Source organism: Mya arenaria, chromosome 17 (assembly GCF_026914265.1).
Source record: "Mya arenaria isolate MELC-2E11 chromosome 17, ASM2691426v1".
NCBI classification, from domain to species: Eukaryota; Metazoa; Mollusca; class Bivalvia; order Myida; family Myidae; genus Mya; species Mya arenaria.
In genome coordinates, this window is record NC_069138.1 from 3,667,315 (window position 1) to 3,689,338 (window position 22,024).

At 37.0% G+C, this 22,024-nt stretch overlaps 1 protein-coding gene across 1 annotated transcript; it reads left to right on the forward strand.

Moving 5' to 3' along the window:
- The first annotated feature begins 13 nt into the window (after positions 1-13).
- LOC128223997 (uncharacterized) lies at positions 14-19,406 on the forward strand. The gene is made up of 2 exons (XM_052933561.1): positions 14-48; positions 17,188-19,406. The coding sequence occupies exon 2, from the start codon at positions 17,191-17,193 to the stop codon at positions 19,303-19,305; it is 2,115 nt and encodes a 704-aa protein (XP_052789521.1). The 5' UTR covers positions 14-48; positions 17,188-17,190; the 3' UTR covers positions 19,306-19,406.
- The last annotated feature ends 2,618 nt before the right edge of the window (positions 19,407-22,024 follow it).

Here is a 22,024-nt window from a genome sequence, read left to right on the forward strand (position 1 = left end):
TACGGCTGGTGATGCGGGAGCGAAAGGAGGGGAAGTTATAGTTAAGCAGTAAGTTATTTATTCTAAAAAGATATAGTTAGCACACTGTTTTAATCAAATCAATTGCTTTCGATCAAAATCGGTTTGCATTATTACGCCACAGCTCTTGTGTATGTTCTGGTGTGACGCATTCACATTGTCTATAAGGTAAGAAAAAATTATCTTTAAGCATGCTTTAAAACTAAGACGGTTACATCAATATTGACCAAGGACGATATTCAGATGTTTGTGAGGTGTTAGTTATCTGACAACATAGTGTATTTTCTGGGTGTTGTTTTTACACTCATGCTTGTCCTTTTAAATGCATCTTGGTTAATATTAACGCGGTATCCACAAACTTTCTAAGTTGGGGCTTAAAATGCATTTCTCTGTTTGTCGTTTAAGTAGTATTTCTTTAAGATTGAGAATTACATAGCTGTACATAGCTGTTTTTGACATTGTTTTGTTAATCGGAACGATTATAAGAATGTCGAGCTATATCGTTCAGTATTACCTCGCATACGGTTTATTCACAGCGTTATTTACCAATACCGCATGAACCTAGTCAACGAAATACAAAACAGTAACGTCACCCACTACATTCGATATTAATATATTACACTCGCGCTGAAACGCTCGTGTATGGCTTCTGGTTAATTTTTCATTCGTCTTATCTTTCTTAGTTTTCAAAACAGCATGCTATGCATATGAGTTTGGTTTCTGTGGAAACCAAGCCGGACAGGTGTGGTTTCCTCCACAACACAAGACCACACCCTCGGGTGAAATACTGCCATCGAGGGTTATTCATATGATGTTGTAACTTGTTTCACAATCGTTTTAAAACAAATATATATTTAACTTTAAAGTTCAAATCAACATGCAAAACATATTTGATATGTCTCAACTGAACTGCTTAGCAGACCGCATGAACAGTTGGGCTTCAAACGTTCTAGTATCTGTTCGTGACATGAATATGTTTAATCCGCCAATTAGAATGCAAACGCATATGCACGCATGCATTTGATTGCATTTTGAGGTCAAACGGAACTATTTTTGCACAATGCTAACAGTTGATTTCAATGTTTTGACATTGGCAGTTATAAATAGAAATGAATCAGCATACAGTATGTTATCAGCAAACAAACTAGAAATGAACGGAACATGGCATGCATAGTCATGGGCTTAAACGTGCTGTAAATATTTCATCATGTTTAATGCAGTTTAAAATGTATTCACGCTTTTTAAATTCAGAATAAATTACAGCTTATCTCATTAAATATGCATGTGTCACTCGTTTAGTGTTTGAAAGGCCCTATCCTTTTGATTTTAACAACGGGCTTCGTCTAGAATAGGAAATTTATTTAAAACAATCTTTAAATCTAGATGGCTTTTACTTGCATGCTACTTAACTTTCCAATGAATTGCTTTAAAATAACAGTCTGTTTTGCAGTTTTTAACAGAAAATTTAATTTATTTCAAAAACCTTGAAATAAATGGCGTGTGATTTGGTTCAAAGAACTATCAAATAAAATACTTTTAATGCTATTCTAAAAGGAATTTTCATCTTAAACACGGTTCAAAGGAAAAACACCTAATGCATGTAGTGTGTACATTTTATGTCAAATTATGTTGAAATAAATATTATAATGGTACAGGACATGCAGTTTTGCTATTTTTTACAACTTTGAAGGTTTTGAATTGTATTTCAACCAACAAGAACAAAAATGCTTTGCATTTTTATTATTAATAACCTCGAACAGAAAGGATGTGATTTATTTCAACATCGTCCGCTTACATTTAAGGCTAAAGGTTTTCCATTGAATACAGTGAGGCCCTTTCAGAGCCATGTACGACCGTAAATGACCCAACTCAGTCCTTAGATTATGCCAACCATATAAGTTATCTGATCCGAAAGAGCCATTGGGTATCTACAATTAAGCCTATTCAGTGATTTGGAAGAAATATTAAACCGCCAACTCAGAGCAAAACATACTCATGTGCAGCTTACATTAAGACTACTTAATGCGAAATATACCACATATTGCCTACTTCGAGGCCGATTCAGAGTCATCAGACCAGTTCGCTGCTGTTATTCAGCGCATTACAATATATATAACATTTTGGCATTAATAAAGCAAACTTAGAGCCAAACCAACTCGTCTGTAAATGCAATAGATTTAACAATTGAAATAAAAAAATGTTTTGCTGGTATTTCGTAAATTTATTTACTTTTAGGTTTTATGTTGCTGGGTTTTCCATTCGCATTATTTTTTCTTTGTTTTTCAAAATAGCATGCATGTGCATGTGAATTTGGTTTTTGTGGTCACCAAGCCGGACAAGAGAGTTTTTACCGGGTGTTTCGGTTTCCCCCACAACACAAGACCACACTCTCACGTGAAATCGTGCCAATGAGAGTGATTCATATAATATTGTAATACATTGTTTTACAATCTTTGTAAATAAATATGTTTAGATTTCAAACTTTAAAACAGCATTCAAATCTTATAGTATGTCTCAACTTTATTGCTTAGCGGCCGTCAAACATTCGAGTATCTGCTCGTGACGTGAATATATTTAATCCGCCAGTCAAAATATTTGGCAGGGTATCTTCCTCATAAGATTTTTCAAACTCGTCCGTGATCTGGACTGTCACATATATTTATTCATGACATTTAATCGGTTGCGTTAAGGATATAATGACTCTCTTTCGGATAATCTCACACAAGCAGACAAATACGACCTCATAAAGAAACAACATGTAACATCGCAAGTAATTTTAATTTCCTATGGAACACGACTAGCTTCCATATTGATGTCTTGTATCGAAGGGTTAGACCTTACCTAACGCTAATCCTAACCCTAACCCTGGAGTTAAACGAACAAGTCTATTGCCAAAATACTTAATCATTCACGTGCTGTAAGATGATACAAATCAGACTCGAGCTGCAGTTGTAGGCCTATCGAAATAACTTTTGACCTGTAGGCCGATTGATATCATTCTCGAGCTTTAAGACGATAGGAATCACTCTCGAGTCGTAAGCCGATACGTATTTCTCTCAAGCTGTAAGGCAATGCTGATAAGTCCTTAGCTGTAAGCCGATACTAATCACACACAAGCTCTATTCCGACACTAATCATTCTCGATCTCCGGCTGTTAGCTGAAACAAATCACTGTCGATCTCTTGCTCTTAGCTGATACAAATCGCTCACTCTCCAGCTGTAAGCCAATACAAGTGACTGCCAATCTTCAGCTTGTAGCTGACACAAATCAATCACGAGCTTCATCTGTAAGCCGATACAAATCACTCACGAGCTCCAGCTGTAAGCCGATACAAATCACTCACGACCTTCATCTGTTAGCCCATACAAATCACTCACGAGCATCAGATGTAAATTGTAAATTGTAAATTTGAATTAAAATAGAAACGCTTTTTCGCTTGCAGCAGGTCTCCAACCCGTTTCCTCTGTGTCTGGCAACTTATCAATAGGACCTCTCGATCTCCGGCTGTTAGCTGAAACATATCTCTGTCGATCTCCAGCTTTTAGCTGATACAAATCGCTCAATCTCCATCTGTAAGCCAATACAAATGACTGCCAATCTTCAGCTCTTAGCTGACACAAATCAATCACGAGCTTCATCTGTAAGCCGATACAAATCACTCACAAACTTCATCTGTAAGCCCATACAAATCACTCACGAGCATCAGATGTAAGCCGATACAAATCACTCACGAATTTCATCTGTAAGCCGATACAAATCACTCACGAGCATCAGATGTAAGCCGATACAAATCACTCACGAGCTACAGCTGTAAGCCGATATAAATCACTCACGAGCTTCAGCTGTAGCCGATACAAATCACTATCTTGCTCTTCTATTGAAGTGAACCAGAAAAATGTATTCTTTTTAGTTTAAACTTGTTATATTTAAAACGGTTATAAAGAAAAATATATTAACTTGAGCTAAGTCCTTGTCGTTTATTATTGTTGCGCTAGTTATGACTTGTTGTATGGGAAAACAGAAATTTGAAATAAAATAGAAACACCCGTTTCCTCTGTGTCGGGCAACTTATCAAAAGGACCATGTAAAAACTATACTCTAAGCAATGTAAAAATATTCAACAATGAAATGAAGCTTTTGAACTTTAAATGTCATTGTTTTAAAACTGGAATATACCAAACAAAGTTAACACTTTTGTCGACAATTATTGTTAGTTGGCAGTTTGGATAGTAAGCACCTTACGAGAGGCTTTATTCAGCCCGTTAATTGCATGTCCTAAATAGAAACAAATGAACACAACTTAGTCGGCTAGTCCTCTTTTGTTGATGCTCGATAAGAGAAATAATCAATTGTGTGTGATGAAAACGTGGTATACGTATACATAAGCCTTTTATGTTTTGACTTATTTGTAATGATTTCTTATTGTCAATTAAAAAATAAAGACTCTTAATGAATATCGTCTTATATCTAAAGACAATATTCATTAAGATTCTTTATTTGAATTGACAATAAAAATTCATTACAAGAAAGTCAAAACTGCGTTTAATAAAAATATATTATCAAGTCATTATTGACGCGTCAAGATAAGAATTGAAATTAAACAAGTTTGTGCTTTGTAAAGGTTAATTACAAGCATACATGTTAATAACAATGACTTTTTAAGGAATAAATAAAGGAGTGATGTCACTATCCGGATATAAACGCAGTTTGGTTGGCTAAATTGAAATGAGTCCAAAAGACTCCAAGCGTACATTAACCAGCCCAACTGCGTTCATAATCTCAATAATGACATAAATCCCGCTATTAATTACTAATATTTACACCAATAATTCATTATTTCATTTAAGAATAGAAAACAAAAATATTTCATTTCATTGAAGAAGACGTAACAAATAACAATGCCCTCACATTCTGTAAATAGAACGACCCGACCGTAACCGGATGCAGTTAATTAAATTACGTCATAATAACGCAGGAATAAATAATTCACTTCAAATCGAGTTTAAACGTTTACTCGAAACACTAATGACAACAATTTATTGAACATATAATAAATAAACACTTTTAAAATATTGATTTAAGTTTAATGGTACCTGATGACACAACCAATAACAAGATAAACAATTTATATGTTTTATGAATATTGTTATGCGATGATTTGCGATCCGAACTTTTTCCATTTTCCCGGATAATATTCTTCGCACCTAGGAAGAATAAGATCTTATTCTTCACAGCTAGAACATCTATGTCACAGCTCCTGGGAAAATATGATGGAGGCCAGTTTTATGTACCATGCAATAACATTCCTCACTGGTCAAAAATTGTTTTATTTGTAAAAAGTTGTAATTTTTACAACTTAGTCACATTTGTCACAGATCGCTATTGTCAGTATTTAAAATATATTTATGTATGCTTATATAATCTGAAATGTGTAATAATGAGTCGTTGATTATATTGAGGTAGCTGTCGTTTTGTTGCTGTTAGTGTTGTTGTTTTCGACCTGGAGGCTTAATGACGGCTTCTGTAGAGATAGCTGTTATAATTTGTTGTTGTTGTTGATGATGTTGCTGTTGTTGTTGTACGGGTATTAGTGTGGTAGAAGACATTGTGGTTGTTGTTGTGAAATGTGTTGGCATAGTATCTTGAAAAAGTATATTTTACGCTTTAAACGGCTAAAAATAGAGCAAACAGTGAATTCCGCAGTGCAAGCAGAGCTTTGGGTTCAATATAGTTCTTGTCAGAGTTTGCCTGATATTGTTGAGCATCAACGATAGTGTAACAATTCACCCTCGGGAACACAATTCGACTAACATAAATATAAAAAAAGTTTTAGTTTAAATAATTGGTGGTGCTGTTGTTGTTATCATTTTACTATAACCTTTTTCATACTTTTTTTCTTATCATTATCATTATCTATAAAATAAAATATTATTATTATTTTTATTATTATTATTATTATTGTTAATGTAATTATTATTATTATTATTATTATTATTATTATTATTATTATTATTATTATTATTATTATTATTATTATTATTATTATTATTATTATTATTATTGTTATTATTTATTTGTCTTATCTATTTTTTATCCATTTCCCCCCAAACTTCTTGAGTTGTTTTTTCATGCCGTGTTGTAATTTCCTCCTACGAAGTAAGTCCATTCCGTCATGCTATCCATGTGCTAGTTTTCATTATGTTTTTTCAACTTGTTTCTTTTCAAACCCAAAATTCCACTTTCTGCAGACTTCAAAACTAAGAATTAATACAAAACATATTTAAATTTTGCGTTTCAATGAAAAACGGCTAGACCGCTAAAAAAACACACCAACAACAACGACATTAAAAACGCTTTTATATGCATAATGATTCAGTTTCTCTCCTCCATTTATTTGTTAAATTTTCAATTTTCTTTTAAAATGTTAATTTCATTTTTTTTTAAATAGTGTCGTTACATTGTCAACATTTTTTTACGATTAGGTACAAAAAATATGTTTACGAGGTATACTGTTATCAGCCCAATGATGAAACAAATTATCCGATATGACCATGAAAACATACATGCATTTGTACTTTATTGGGTCAATTGATACAGTGGAGTGTTAGCAATGCGCGTGAATACGAAAAGACCACTTAAGTGTCACTCCCCTTATCCCATCCAAGTGAACATTTGAGTGTCCCTTACGTGAATGTGGTTGGAGTGTGAGTGAGAGTGTCTGTTCTTAAGTCGACCAAAAAAGTTGTAATGCTATCATCTATATTATAAATTATTTGATACGACTGTAGTCAACTGATTTATGTACGGTCAGCTTTCGAAAATAGTCAGACTAAGGACAGTGACCCAGAAGGGCCAGCATGTGATGTCCTTGAGATTGAACAATGTTCTGAGGGACATCGGCGTCACCAGACAGATGGTCACACGGAGGAGGAGGGCATTCCCTATGGTGGACGAGAAGATGATTACTAAAACTCGTTCTAACATTCATAATGAAATATTCAACCTGTTTATCTTTGGTAGCCAGACGGAAGGGACAACAACGTCAAGCATGAATTAAGATAAAAATATGCTTCGGTGCGGAAACGCATTCAGTGTGATAAATAATGGACTGGGCAGACTGGAAGCCAGTGGATATGTGTCTTCTGGTTATAAAGAAAGAACGTTCACCGCCCCAGCACTGCTGTCTGCAGATATTAAAACTTCACTGTCCAATGCCTCTAACACGGGGCAATCGCCAGCAGAATTGGATTTCGAAGAGACAATGGATGGCAGTTTGCTCATGAAAAACACTTGGGTGGATTTTGAAATGAATAAATTCTTCGGTCATTTGTTTAGGAAACAAGGGCCATTAAGAAATGATAACAACACTATCGATTTAATTAACGCTTTTAGATACAGCGGACTGCTGCTGGAATGCAGATTCCTATTTACAAGACCAAAGCCTGGTCACTGGCCGAGACCTGAATTACTCGCGAAGGCAAGTGAGTGTAAAGTATTCCTCGTTCAACAAGGACATGACCCAAGAGTGATCAGTCAAAACCCGAATAGAGATTCTCTACGTCACTGATAGAAATACTATCATGTTTGATGTTAATATTTTGCAAATACAGGTTTATACATTTCTTAAGATCTTACGGACGACTAAGCACGTTTCATTTCAAAACAGATCTATTGTTCACTGTTCATTCATATCCTCCAAAGATCTGGCAGGAACATAACCTGATGCAGTGTGTTATATACTGCCTGAAAACTCTTTACCAATGGCCCAAACCTCGTTCCTGTCCACATTATACGATCTCGGGAGTGGACCTGCTTGTGGGAAACCTGAACAGATGGAAGTTTCCTTTCCTGTCATCGCTTCTGTCATACATGATAGACAACATCAAAGACTTTGTTATCATCACAATAGTAAACGAGAATATACTTCCTATTCAACACTAACAGCTCCCCCCCCCAGGAGGCGCCAACAAAAGTACTGTACACGATTCCAAAATACTGCCATAAAGGCATATGTTCATAGATAACTAATCCTTCATCAATTCTGCTAAACCAATGCAAACGAAGAACTTGCAGGCAGGTTTACTGACTCTTGTCTTGGAATCTGCTAATCTTTATAATTCTTGGGGTGCCAGTTTTAAGTTAAATACTAACAGTATCCGAACTATGGTGGGTTTATCACATGACAAAAATAGCGTTACATGATCAGGTGTGTAGCTGCCTGTACGCGAGTACGCGGCTGTATACACATTATTCTGAAAAAAAAATCGAGCAAATTAGAAAAGTTGAAGTGTGCCTTCTTAACTACATGATCCTAAAACAACCCATTTTGCATTAATCAATAAAACACTTCAGAGCGCCCAGAATGCACCATCGTTGTCACAAATTTTCGAGGGGGCCCACCTAGCACAATCATAAATTCACAAAATTATATAAGTCATGCCGCGGCCAACACATTTTTAGAAAATCTAAAAAATAAATGCCAAATAAATCTGCAATAAAACTGAAGTCATTGCCATGGGGGTTCTGAGCCAAAAATATGAAATTCCGACAAATGCGCCTTATTTTATCGGAACCCAGGGTATTTCAAGTCTATCATTTTCTTGCTCTAAAATACATTTTCTCACGACATTAATGTTCCGTATATAATTTATCGAAAGGTGCATACCTTTAGTCTGCGCTTTGACACCGTACCTTTAACATCTTTATCGGCTCGTTAAAAGTGCGGGCGCTTTATCATAAGAAATTGTTAACAGCCTGGTGCCAATATTGCCAAACAAAGTCCTACGTATCCTAATTTTGACTTCGGGTTTTCTAAAAAAAAATAACAACTTTTTCGCAATTCTTTAGGCTTTTGCGCAAAATAATATTGTTTTATTTGAACATTTTGCAAACGCACAGTAAAATGCAAAATACATTTCTCCTGAAAACAAGAACGATCTGATTGATATTTGAGCAAGCCAAATAAGATAAATACTGATTGCAGATTGTCGAAACAAGGTACTAAATATTTCAAGGTTGGACATGGGACATGGTCGGACATGAAACAATGTAGGACATGATACAAGGTAGGACATGGGACAAGAGAGGACATGGGACAAGGTAGAACATGAGACAAGGTAGGACATGAGACAAGTTATGACATGATACAAGGTAGGAACATAAGACAACGTAGGACAGGAGACAAGGTATGACATGAGACAAGGTAGGATATCATACATGGTAGGATATGAGACAATGTAGGACATAAGTCGAGGTAGGACATGAGACATGGTGGGAAATAAGACAAGGTATAACATGGTACAAGGTAGGACATGAGACAACGTAGGACAGGAGACAAGGTAGGACATGAGATATTGTCGGACTTTGGACAAGGAAGGACATGAGACGAGGTAACACTTGAGACAAGATAGTATGGATACAAAGTAGAACAAAAGATAATGTATAGCATGAGACAAGAGTGGACATGAGACAATAATATGGGACAAAATAAAGCATTATAAAAGATATGACATGTGACAAGGTAGGACATGATACAATGATGGATATACAGACAATGTAGGACATAAGACAGAATAAACATGAGACAAGAAAGAACATACACAATACCTTACATGAGGCAAGAGAGGACATGAGACAAGGTAGAGCAGGTAAAACATGTCAATGAGATATGTGTAGGGCATTAGACAAAATATAGCATCAGACAAGCTGTACTTTGATACAAATAAGCTCTCTGATTGGATACAGATACAGACAAAAGATTGTTAGTACATGAAGTTATCCTAACCAGGGCGTGATTCGGCTATTTGTTGCGATCAATTCTAGGGACAAACTGAACATGAGACATGATACAACATGAATCAAACAAACAAAGATCACGAGACAACACAAAACTGGACAACACAGAACATGGAACAACTAGGAACATGAGACAACACAGAACATGAGACAACACAGAACATGCGACAATTCAGGACATGCGACAAGAAATGACATGCGGTAGACAGGACATGCGAAAAATAATAACATGAAACAGCACAGAAAATGAGCCAATAAAGGACATGAGACAATACAGAGCATGAGCAACACATAACATGGGACAACACAGAACATCAGACAACACAGAACATGGGACAACACTGAACATAAGACAACACAGAACATGGGATAACACAAAACATGGTACAACAAAAACATGAGACAACACAGAACATGGGACAACACAGAACATGGGACAACACTGAACATGGGACAACACAGAACATGGTACAACAAAGAACATGGTACAACAAAGAACATGAGATAACACAGAACATGGGACAACACAACACATGATACGACACATAGCATGGAACCACACAGAACATTGAAAAACACAGAACATGAGACAATACTGAACATGTGACAACACAAAACATTAGAAAACACATATCATGAAGCAACACATGACATGAGGTAAGACAGAACATGCGACAAAGTAGAGCATGAGATTTAAAATGAGACAATACAGAACTTGTGAAAACACAAAACATGAACCATAATAGAACATGAGACAACACAGAACGTGAGACAACAAAGAACTTGGAACAAGAAATATTATGAGACAAGGCTTAACATGAGACAAGACACGCCATGAGACAAGACATAACATGAGACAAGGCATAACATGAGACAAGGCATAACATGAGACAAGACACGCCATGAGACAAGAAATAACATGAGACAATACAGGGCATGAGGCTTGACAGAACATGAGGCAACACAGAACATCAAACAAGACAGAACATGAGAAAACACAACACATGAGACAATGCAGGACCTGATACGGGACAGAACATGAGGCAACACAGAATATGAGGCAACACAGAACACGAAACAACATAGAACATCAAACAAGACAGAACATGAGGCAACACAGAACACAATACAACATAGAACATGCGAGAACCCAGCACATGAGGCAACACAGAACACGAGACAACATAGAACATGCGACAACACAGAACATGAGGCAATTCAGAACATGAGCCAACATAGAATATGAGATAATATAGGACGTGAGACAGGACAGAACTTGAGACAAGGCAGAACATGCGACAGCAAAGAACATGAGACAACACAAAAAATTGATTAATTGAATTAAACGCGTTTATTAACAACTTCATTTTCATGAACAGAGGTTTGATTATGATGAATCTAATGTGGTACGCACATAAACATCACTATAGTAAACGAGAATATGCATCCTATCCAACACTAATAGCTCGCCACCCCCCACCCCCAGGAGGCGCCATCAAAAGTACTGTACACGATTCCAAAATACTGCCATAAAGGCATATGTTCATAAATAACTAACCCTACATCAATTCTGCTAAAACAATGCAAATGAAGAACTTGCAGGCAGGTATACTGACTCTTGTCTTAGAATCTGCTAATCTTTATAATTCTTGGGGTGCCAGTTTTAAGTTAAATAATAGCAGTATCCGAATTATGGTGGGTTTATCACATGACAAAAATAGCGTTACATGATCAGGTGTGTAGCTGCCTGTACGCGAGTACGCGGCTGTATACACATTATTCTGAAAACAAAATCGAGCAAATTAGCTAAAGTTGAAGTATGCCTACTTAACTACATGATCCTAAAACAACCCATTTTTCAGTAATCAATAAAGCTCTTCAGAGCGCCCAGAATGCACCATGGTTGTCACAAATTTTAGATGGGCCCCCCCTAGCACAATTATAAATTCACAAAATTATATAAGTCTATATATATTATATAAGTCAATAAAAACGCCAAATAAATCTGCAATAAAAACTGAAGTCATTGCTATGGGGGTTATGGGGCAAAATTATGAAATTCCGACAAATGCGCCTTATTTTATCGGAACCCTGGGTATTTCAAGTCTATCATTTCCTTGCTCTAAAATACATTTTCACACGACATTAATGTTCCGTATATAATTTATCGAAAGGTGCATACCTTTAGTTTGACGCCGTACCTCTAACTTGTTAATCTGCTCGGTAAAAGTGCGGTCGCTTTATCATTAGAAATTGTAAACAGGCTGGTGCCAATATTGCCGAACAAAGTCCTACGTATTCTAATTTTGAATTCGGGTTTTCTATAAGAAAATAACAACTTTTTCGCAATTCTTTAGGCTTATGCGCAAAATAATATTTTTTTATCTAAACATTTTGCAAAAGCACAGTTAAATGCAAAATACATTTTTATGAGTACTCTCTTAAAAGTAAGAGTTGAGTTCTTTTGTTTCGAGTAATTGACAGGCAAGGGTAGGAATTGAAAATGTCATTTATTCACATTAAATGACGTATATCGTTAGAGAACGAACGATATACATGTCCGAAACAAAGTTGGAGGTAAATTAAACGCATTGAATTCTCCTGAAAACCAGAACGATCTGCTTGATATTTGTGCCAGGCAAATAAGAGAAACACTAATTGCAGATTGTCGAATGAGTCCCTTCTTCACCATGTCGGTAGTAAAATCTCTTTAGAGCTTAAGCTGTCCTTACACAATCCTAATTTGTAAATAAATACATTTATTTGACTTAACTTGATATGGCCAAAGAGCAACAGTATATGTGTATACGTTTCGTCGATGAGAGTTGCAACTTGTGAGAATAACTTCTTTCAAAGGGACTGCACTATGCGCAAATATAATATATTTTTTTGCAGGAAGTCAACGTCCATATATTGTATATCAAAGCTCAGTGTTACGACGGTATCGACAACATGTCTGGAATATATCGTGGGATCCGGGCTCTCGTGCGTGAACGTTCACCACATGCAAATGATGTGCATAGCAAGTCGCACAAATCTAGCGTTGGTCCGTAGTTCGAACATTCCCTGCGTCCGAACTATGATAACAACAGTACAGGACATTGGATTCTTTTTCAATGAATTAGCAAAACCTCTTACAGCGTTCCAGGACTTTCTAGAGACTTGACAACGAAAAAGGAAATGAACCGGCGCACTAAGCTTAGGCACGGTGGTACAGTCGTGTGGACGCACTCGAAACGTTCCAAACGTTCCCCGTAGTGGTCCACGCACTTGAACATCATAATGAAGACGGAAACGAGAAGGTAGGCCAGGATTTTGCCTCTGTTCTGCGTTTTGAATCATTATCTCACTTGTAGATGCGCAACATATATAGGATACTACCGTAAACTGAAAAATCAACTACAGAAGGAAGACAATATTCAACTACACGCTGTTGAAGAAACAAATGCCATTGTGAAATGTTGCAATGATTGGAGGGCTGATCCTAATGTTTGTAATGGACTGTGCATGAAAGCAACGGATATAAGCTCATACTTCGACATTTCAACAGTCAACACCAAGAAGAGTTGGTCGACAAAAAGAAAGCAAAACACCATCTGACTACTTCAAAAAACCTTTCACACTGTCTTTATTGATCATTCAGTACAAGAAATGGAAATACGTATCCTGAGAGATGAAGACAGATACAGTGCACAAAATGTGTTGCCTTCAAAACTGGACATCCTACAGGACGACATGCTGCCATCAATTTATGCTGCTTATGCCCCTGAACTACACGAAACATTTGACACATTTAAAACAGGAATTGCACGATGGAAGGTCAGATCGTGCATCGCAGCCGTAATCCATCAAGACTACAAGAGACCCTCAAGCAGACCAACAAGGACCTGTATCCGTGCATATTTACAATATTCGAGGTTCTTCTTACCATGCCAACTTAATCAGCCTCATGTAATAGGTCGTTTAGTATAATGAAAGAATAAATAACTTTATGCGAACGACAATGAAAAGCGACAGGTTGTCATAATTGGTCCTATTCCACAGCCTTAAGAGCACGATCGTAGATGTTGACCGCGTCTTCAATGTGTTTGAGTAACAAAGATGACTGAATCTCTATAGTTTTTTTAATGATCCAGAAAAGTCAAGTGTGCTGTAGAAAGCGACATAATATATATGGCATTGTTTGTGCAAAGACACATATAGCTTTGGTTTTGACATCAACATGTTGTAATATTGAGTGGAATACCAAAAACATCTTTTCTCAACGCCCTGTCATCTTTAGCTAGGAAGAATACAAATTTAATTTAAGGTAAAACATAATGAAATTATTGCTTTCATTACAACAATGAGATACGGGGGTGGCATGCCTTTAGACCCCCTAGAAAGCGGCCTACACATATATCAATGTTAAGGCTTATAAATTATTTTAGGTATTATTTTTGTTATCCATAACAATTAAGTTTATATTCTTTTATACATATTTCAAGCGGCACAACATAATTGGCTTGTTTTTCAAGTTCTTATATTGAATTAAGTATTTTCTTATCGTCAATATCTTTTAAGATTGACATTTACCATGTGTATGAATTAAGTTGTTTAAAACATCCTGTGTTTGGCTTTCAATAATACATTTTTTCTGTTCAAAATGTGTTTGAGTTAGCAAAACAGTAATTACTGCGGAAAGAGCGCCGGCAACTGCTACAACAACTGTTACTGTTTTTATTTTTAAAAACTGTGACTAATTTGGTTAAATCAATTAAAAGCAGTCCTTCATTTTTCTATTTTGAAATCTGTCATATTTATTAATGCAGCACTGGCAAAGTATCACAGTGTTTATCCAAGTACTCGCTTATTGATCGCTCAGTAGTTTTATGAATAAGTCGTATTAACAAACTCTTGGCCTAAATTGGAGTGGCCTAAAGTACAATGAGTAGTGGGGTTCACTGTCAAGGCAGGCCTAATTTCGGCCTAGTATAAAGCCGTCACAGTCTCTCTGTCTTGTGAAAACCACTTCTCATACAATTATCTTTATTAAATGAATGTCATATTACAACTTACCTAATTCATATGGTTTTTAAAAATTATATCAAAATTTAAGCCATCAATTGACAGTTAACACGCATGCTTATTTGATGTTACAAAACCAATCGTTTCAAACCATGACGAAACAAGTTGTATATTAGATATTGAGATAATAAGAAGATGTAGTTTCGGTATGGAATATTTAACCTGGAAATTGAAAAACAATAGAATCTTTCCATGACGTTTCAAGCCTAAAACAGATATTTACAAATTCCAACGGAGTAGTCTCAGTTTAGTTTCTTTATGGTACGTTAAGTGTCATGGATTCATATGAAACCAATTAAAAAGATCGAGGTAAAATTAGAAATATCCAATCTTTCTTATTCCGAATGATTAGAACTTAAACGATTTTGTCGTGCCATCATATTGTAGTCCTGTTTGTTAAGATTATGGTGTAAATTGACCTGTATCGGACTAGTTTTAAAATAACAGAGTTTTTTGTGTTGTATTTCTTGTTTGAAAGTCAACTTTGCTTGATAGTAAAATATGTTATGACAAGTAGTCAGCTCGTGTATAATACGGGGACAATTCCAGTAGCCGAACATGGTTAGTTACTAACACAGGTACAATACGGGGACAATTCCAGTAGCCGAACATGGTTAGTTACTAATACAGGTACAATACGGGGACAATTTCAGTAGCCGAACATGGTAAGTTGCTAACACAGGTACAATACGGGGACAATTCCAGTAGCCGAACATGGTTAGTTGCTAACACAGGTACAATACGGGGACAATTCCAGCAGCCGAACATGGTTAGATGCTAACACATGTACAATACGGGGACAATTCCAGTAGCCGAACATGGTGAGTTGTTAACACAGGTACAATACGGGGACAATTCCAGTAGCCGAACATGGTAAGTTGCTAACACAGGTACAATACGGGGACAATTCCAGTAGCCGAACATGGTTAGTTGCGAACACAGGTACAATACGGGGACAATTCCAGTAGCCGAACATGGTAAGTTGCTAACACAGGTACAATACGGGGACAATTCCAGTAGCCAAACATGGTAAGTTGCTAACACAGGTACAATACGGGGACAATTTCAGTAGCCGAACATGGTTAGTCGCTAACATAGATATAATACGGGGACAATTCTAGTAGCCGAACATGGTAAGTTGCTAACACAGGTACAATACGGGGACAATCCCAGTAGCCGAACATGGTAAGTTACTAACACAGGTACAATACGGGGACAATCCCAGTAGCCGAACATGGTAAGTTGCTAACACAGGTACAATACGGGTACAATTCCAGTAGCCGAACATGGTAAGTTGCTAACACAGGTACAATACGGGGACAATCCCAGTAGCCGAACATGGTAAGTTGCTAACACAGGTACAATACGGGGACAATCCCAGTAGCCGAACATGGTAAGTTGCTAACACAGGTACAATACGGGGACAATTCCAGTAGCCGAACATGGTAAGTTACTAACACAGGTACAATACGGGGACAATTCCAGTAGCCGAACATGGTTAGTTACTAACACAGGTACAATACGGGGACAATTCCAGTAGCCGAACATGGTTAGTTACTAACACAGGTACAATACGGGGACAATTTCAGTAGCCGAACATGGTAAGTTGCTAACACAGGTACAATACGGGGACAATTCCAGTAGCCGAACATGGTTAGTTACTAACACAGGTACAATACGGGGACAATCCCAGTAGCCGAACATGGTTAGTTGCGAACACAGGTACAACACGGGGACAATTCCAGTAGCCGAATATGGTCAGTTGCGAACACAGGTACAATACGGGGACAATTCCAGTAGCCGAACATGGTTAGTTACTAACACAGGTACAATACGGGGACAATTCCAGTAGCCGAAAATGGTTAGTTACTAACACAGGTACAATACAGGGACAATTCCAGTAGCCGAAAATGGTTAGTTACTAACACATGTACAATACGGGGACAATTCCAGCAGCCGAAAATGGTTAGTTACTAACACATGTACAATACGGGGACAATTCCAGCAGCCGAACATGGTTAGTTGTTAACACAGGTACAATACGGGTACATTCCTATTAGCCGAACAAGGTAGGTTGCTTACACAGGTACACAGGATCAAAAATTAAAAGTTAATCCCGCTAAAATGAGTTCATTAGTGAAGAAAACTGTTGCTCATACGTTTGTCTATGCACTTTTGTTGTAATATTTAGACTTTAATATGAAACTGAAATCAAAAAAACAATATCAATAAAAAAGAAATTCCAAACCATCTTATAAATCTTTATAAAACACAAAAAAATGACAGCATTATTCGCATATTTTTAGACTATGGACCGTGACCCAGAAGGTCAGCATGTGATGTCCCTGAAACTTTCCAGAGTTCTGAGGGATATCGGCGTCACCAGACAAATGGTGGATCGGAAGCGGGGAACATTCCTGTTTATTGAGAAGTTTACAACTGTAAAGGAATCAATAACAGATAATACAGAGGTTAACGCGTTTGTCTTCGGTAGTCAATCGGAAGGAACAACGACTATAGACATGAAATCAGACACAGATATGCTACGATGTTTTAACAGTTTCAGTGTTATAAAAGATTGGTCAGAATGGGAGCCAGGACAGTTCTGTCTTCTGGTGATAAAACACGATTATTCTCCGCCCCAGCACTGCTGTCTGCAGATGGTGGATTCTTACCGTCCTTTGCCCCTCACACAGGACAGTGTGCCAGAAGAATTGGATATAGAGGAGACAATGGACGGCATGGTGCTACTGAAAAACACTTGGGTGGATAATATTTTAAAGAAAAATTATGGCTCTTTTTTTAGGAAACAAGGGCCATCAAGAAGTTATAAAAAAGATTTAGACTTGATAGACGCGTTTAGATACAGTGGACTGTTGTTCGAATGCAATTTCCTATTCACAAGACCCAAGCCTGGTCATTGGCCGAGACCTGAAATACTCGCAAAGGCACATGAGTGTGACACATTCCTCGTCCCACAAGGACACGCCGAGAGTGATCAGTCACAACTGGAATGGAGGTTCTCTACGTCACTTATTGAAAGATTACTCATGTTTGATCTCAACATTTTGAAAATACAGGTTTATACATTTCTAAAGATATTACGAAAGTCTTTTTTCAAACCGTTAGTAGGTGATAGACTGAGCACGTTTCATTTCAAAACCGCTCTTTTGTTCACCCTTGAGACATATCCTCCAGAGATCTGGCAGAAACGTAACCTGTTGCAGTGTGTTATATACTGCCTGAAAACTCTTCAACGATGGTTCAACCGTCGGCACTGTCCACATTACACGATCTCGGGAGTGGACTTGTTTGTAGGAAAACTGCGAACATGGGATTTTCCTAAACTGTCAGCGGTTCTGTCTGACATGATAGACAACATCATGGACTACGTCCTCCAGATAGAAATGGACCAGATAGGGGACAGGATGGGTGACAGATGCAGAGTATTCAGTACAAGATATGAAAACACATTAGCTACAGTGAGGTACTACTTTGGTACGACTTTAAACAATATATTCAATTTTTATTGGATATCCACGTATAAAAGGAATGATATTTATGAAACAAATGGAATTATCATAAAAGTTCAGGAGACTATTTTTGAATCCGATTTATGGGCAGAATTACAGCATGCACAGAAGTTTCTATACCAAGATCTTGCCTCCGTGACAGCATCAACGTGTCTTCGCCTGAACAATCCAATACCACCAGACGTTTACCGCCTGTATGAGGCCTCCTTGGACTCAGATCTCACCTCCAGTAGATTGAAGTTGGCATCTACGATGTACTGCAGTGGTCAGTATGAGAGGGCGGCATTAATTTTGACCTACACCGAGGTTCTGCTGCATGCCGATGTGTCTCAGTGGAGTCCGTGTTATCGGTCGGATCATGTTGAAACTGAGAGGTTTCTACAAACAGTGTATGCATTACCTTTTTTGGAAGTGATAAAACGGCATGTTGCATGCAGCGTTGTTTTTACTTCTTTAGAAATATGTTGTATACCTGGGCTCCTAGTATACGAGATGCATAGAACGATCAGTCCTGAAGATTTCCACCACAGACATCCAGGATCAGATAGATGGATGGACCTTGTTGTCATTGACTCTAAACCATTCATGTTCTACCTGCAGTACCTCACATTCAGACAACTGGGAGAAGAAGAAAGAAGACTGGAAGCTCTAAGCAAATTATATTCTTATGTTTTTGTAGAGAGTAGATGGCGTGGTCATATAGAGACAGCCCTTCATGTACTCGGCAATTGCTTTGAACTAGAGAACCTGTATAATTTGGCATGGGCATGCTACAGAAAATCCATCAAGCTCTTTCCTTACAACAACGCATCAAGCTGGCACATAGCCTTGGCATGTTTCAGAGAATATTTGAAACAATTCCCGACAACAACGCATCAAGCTGGCACATAGCCTTGGCATGTTACAGAGAATATTTGAAACAATTTCCCGACAACAACGCAGCAAGCTGGCACATAGCCTTGGCATGTTACAGAGAATATTTGAAACAATTTCCCGACAACAACGCATCAAGCTGGCATAAAGCCTTGGCATGTTACAGAGAATATTTGAAACAATTTCCCGACAACAACGGAGCCATATGGCGTATAGCCCTGGCATGCTATAGAGAATATTTGAAACATTCTTACCACAACAGCGCAGTCAAATAGTATATCATAATACTGGTTGAGCCGGCATGGTGTGGCCTTGGCATGCTACATATTACGACTGGAACTATTTCCCAACAACAACGCAGCCAAAAAGATACTTAATATTGATTTCCGGCATTGAGTTTTACATGAGTTGTACATTATTTAACTTTTAACTAGTAAATTATGCATATAATTAAGTATAGTGATATACAACATCTAAATGCACACAATACAATTTGACCAGAATAAAAGAAGAAGAAATATGACTATACATTATTATGTTTAACTCAATTTACTTTAATGTCAAAAAATGATAAAAAAAATAACAACACATAATGTATGTACAAATTAAGTTGTATTAGCGAAGAGTGGCACTTTTTAAAAGTTGGACTTTGTGGCCACGTAGCTTTTAATATGTTTTTATGTATAAAGGTTAATCTTTCCATATCTGTACCTAAATCGTATGTGTTTATTATCATTTTGCCAGCAACGCCTGCACCAACAATCATTATATAAGGCGCGGCAATTTTGCAATGGAATCGGTCGTCAGTCCTCAGACAGTGTACCGTTTTCAGTTAGTTAAACCAGCCAAGGTTGAACTTAATAGGTAATCTTACGTATGATGTTAATTCACATATTGAACGAGAAATAGGCCTCTCACATCGGATGTCAACTGGAATATATAACGTGATAAAGGCATTTTGATGTTAGCTTTAGTTAAGAACGGGATAAAGCCATTTTACGTCCGATGCCAGTTCAAAATAAGATGGCGATAAAGTCACTTCACTTCTAATGCCAGTTATAATTGAGCACGCGATAAAGCAATTTTACATCCGATGTCAGTTCAAATAATGAAAGCGATAAAGCCATTTCACATCCGATGTCAGTTCAAATAAAGAACGCGATAAAGCCATTTCACATCCGTTATCAGTTCAAATAAAGATCACGATAAAGCCATTTCACATCCGTTATCAGTTCAAATAACGATCGCAATAAAGCCATTTCACATCCGTTATCAGTTCAAATAACGATCGCGATAAAGCCATTTCACATCCGTTATCAGTTCAAATAAAGATCGCGATAAAGCCATTTCACATCCGTTATCAGTTCAAATAAAGATCGCGATAAAGCCATTTCACATCCGATGCCAGTTTTAATTAAGAACGCAATAAAGTCATTTCACATCCGTTATCAGTTCAAATCAAGATCGCGATAAAGCCATTTCACATCCGTTATCACTTCAAATAACGATCGCGATAAGGCCATTTCACATCCGTTATCAGTTCAAATAAAGATCGCGATAAGGCCATTTCACTTCCGTAATCAGTTCAAATAAAGATCGCGATACAGCCATTTTACTTCCGTTATCAGTTCAAATAAAGATCGCGATACAGCCATTTCACATCTGTTATCAGTTCAAATAAAGATCGCGATAAAGCCATGTCACGTCCGATGCCAGTTTTAATTAAGAACGCAATAAAGCCATTTTACATCCGTAATCAGTTCAAATAAAAATCGCGATAAGGGCATTTCACGTCCGATGCCAGTTTTAATTAAGAACGCAATAAAGCCATGTCACATCCGATGCCAGTTCTAATAAAGATCGCGATAAAGTCAATTCTAGGATGAAAGGCCGTAAACTTCCAATTAATTGAGAGAAATAGCAGTCCGAGTCACGCAGTGCAGAGGATTTATTTTGCTGACATAATAGATAGTTGGGGGCGGTTCACTAACCTAAAATAGTAAACAACGAGGTTAATATCATGGATTTAATGGCGCTATTTTCAAGTTATTGGATACTGTCACATTCATTGCTAAAAAAACTAATCATGTTAATCTCTAAGGAAAGTCAAATTAATTTTGCGCTTATATACACATAGTTGTTTTGGTCATTATTTAAAGTAACCATCCTTAGAACTTGTACGGTAATACTAGTATAACAACTGCAAGATATGTTATCAGTAGTTATTGGTAGTGTGCATTGTTCGCTTAATTCGGCAATTTTGTTGTTGTTGTTTTTTTACGCTTAAGGGGAAATTCAACAAATATTTCCTTTTTCCATAACAGCTGCGCAAAACCAAAGTCTCATCGTATTCGTCATTGAGGTGTTACAACCTTAATAAATGGATTTTTAAAATAAAATAAAACCTTGTCATAACTATTTATTTAACCTAAATAAAAAACTTTTAATGTTATTTTGCTTGAAATAAGTGCATAGTTTAAATGGTTTAGAAAGCTTTCTCAAGGAAAAGAAAGCAGCCACACACCTCTTGATTATGAATAATGTTAATCACACCAATACTATTTCAACTGAATGTCTGTTATGTGAGGAATGACTGTCCAATCATTTTTGCAATTGTATCTCCTGGTGTCTAGTCCTGTAATGGAATGTTTTGACACTCATGATAAAAAAAAAATATTTTTAAAAAAAGTTTTAGCATGTAATTTTGATCAATGAAATCAGTTCGTTCAGCTTGATG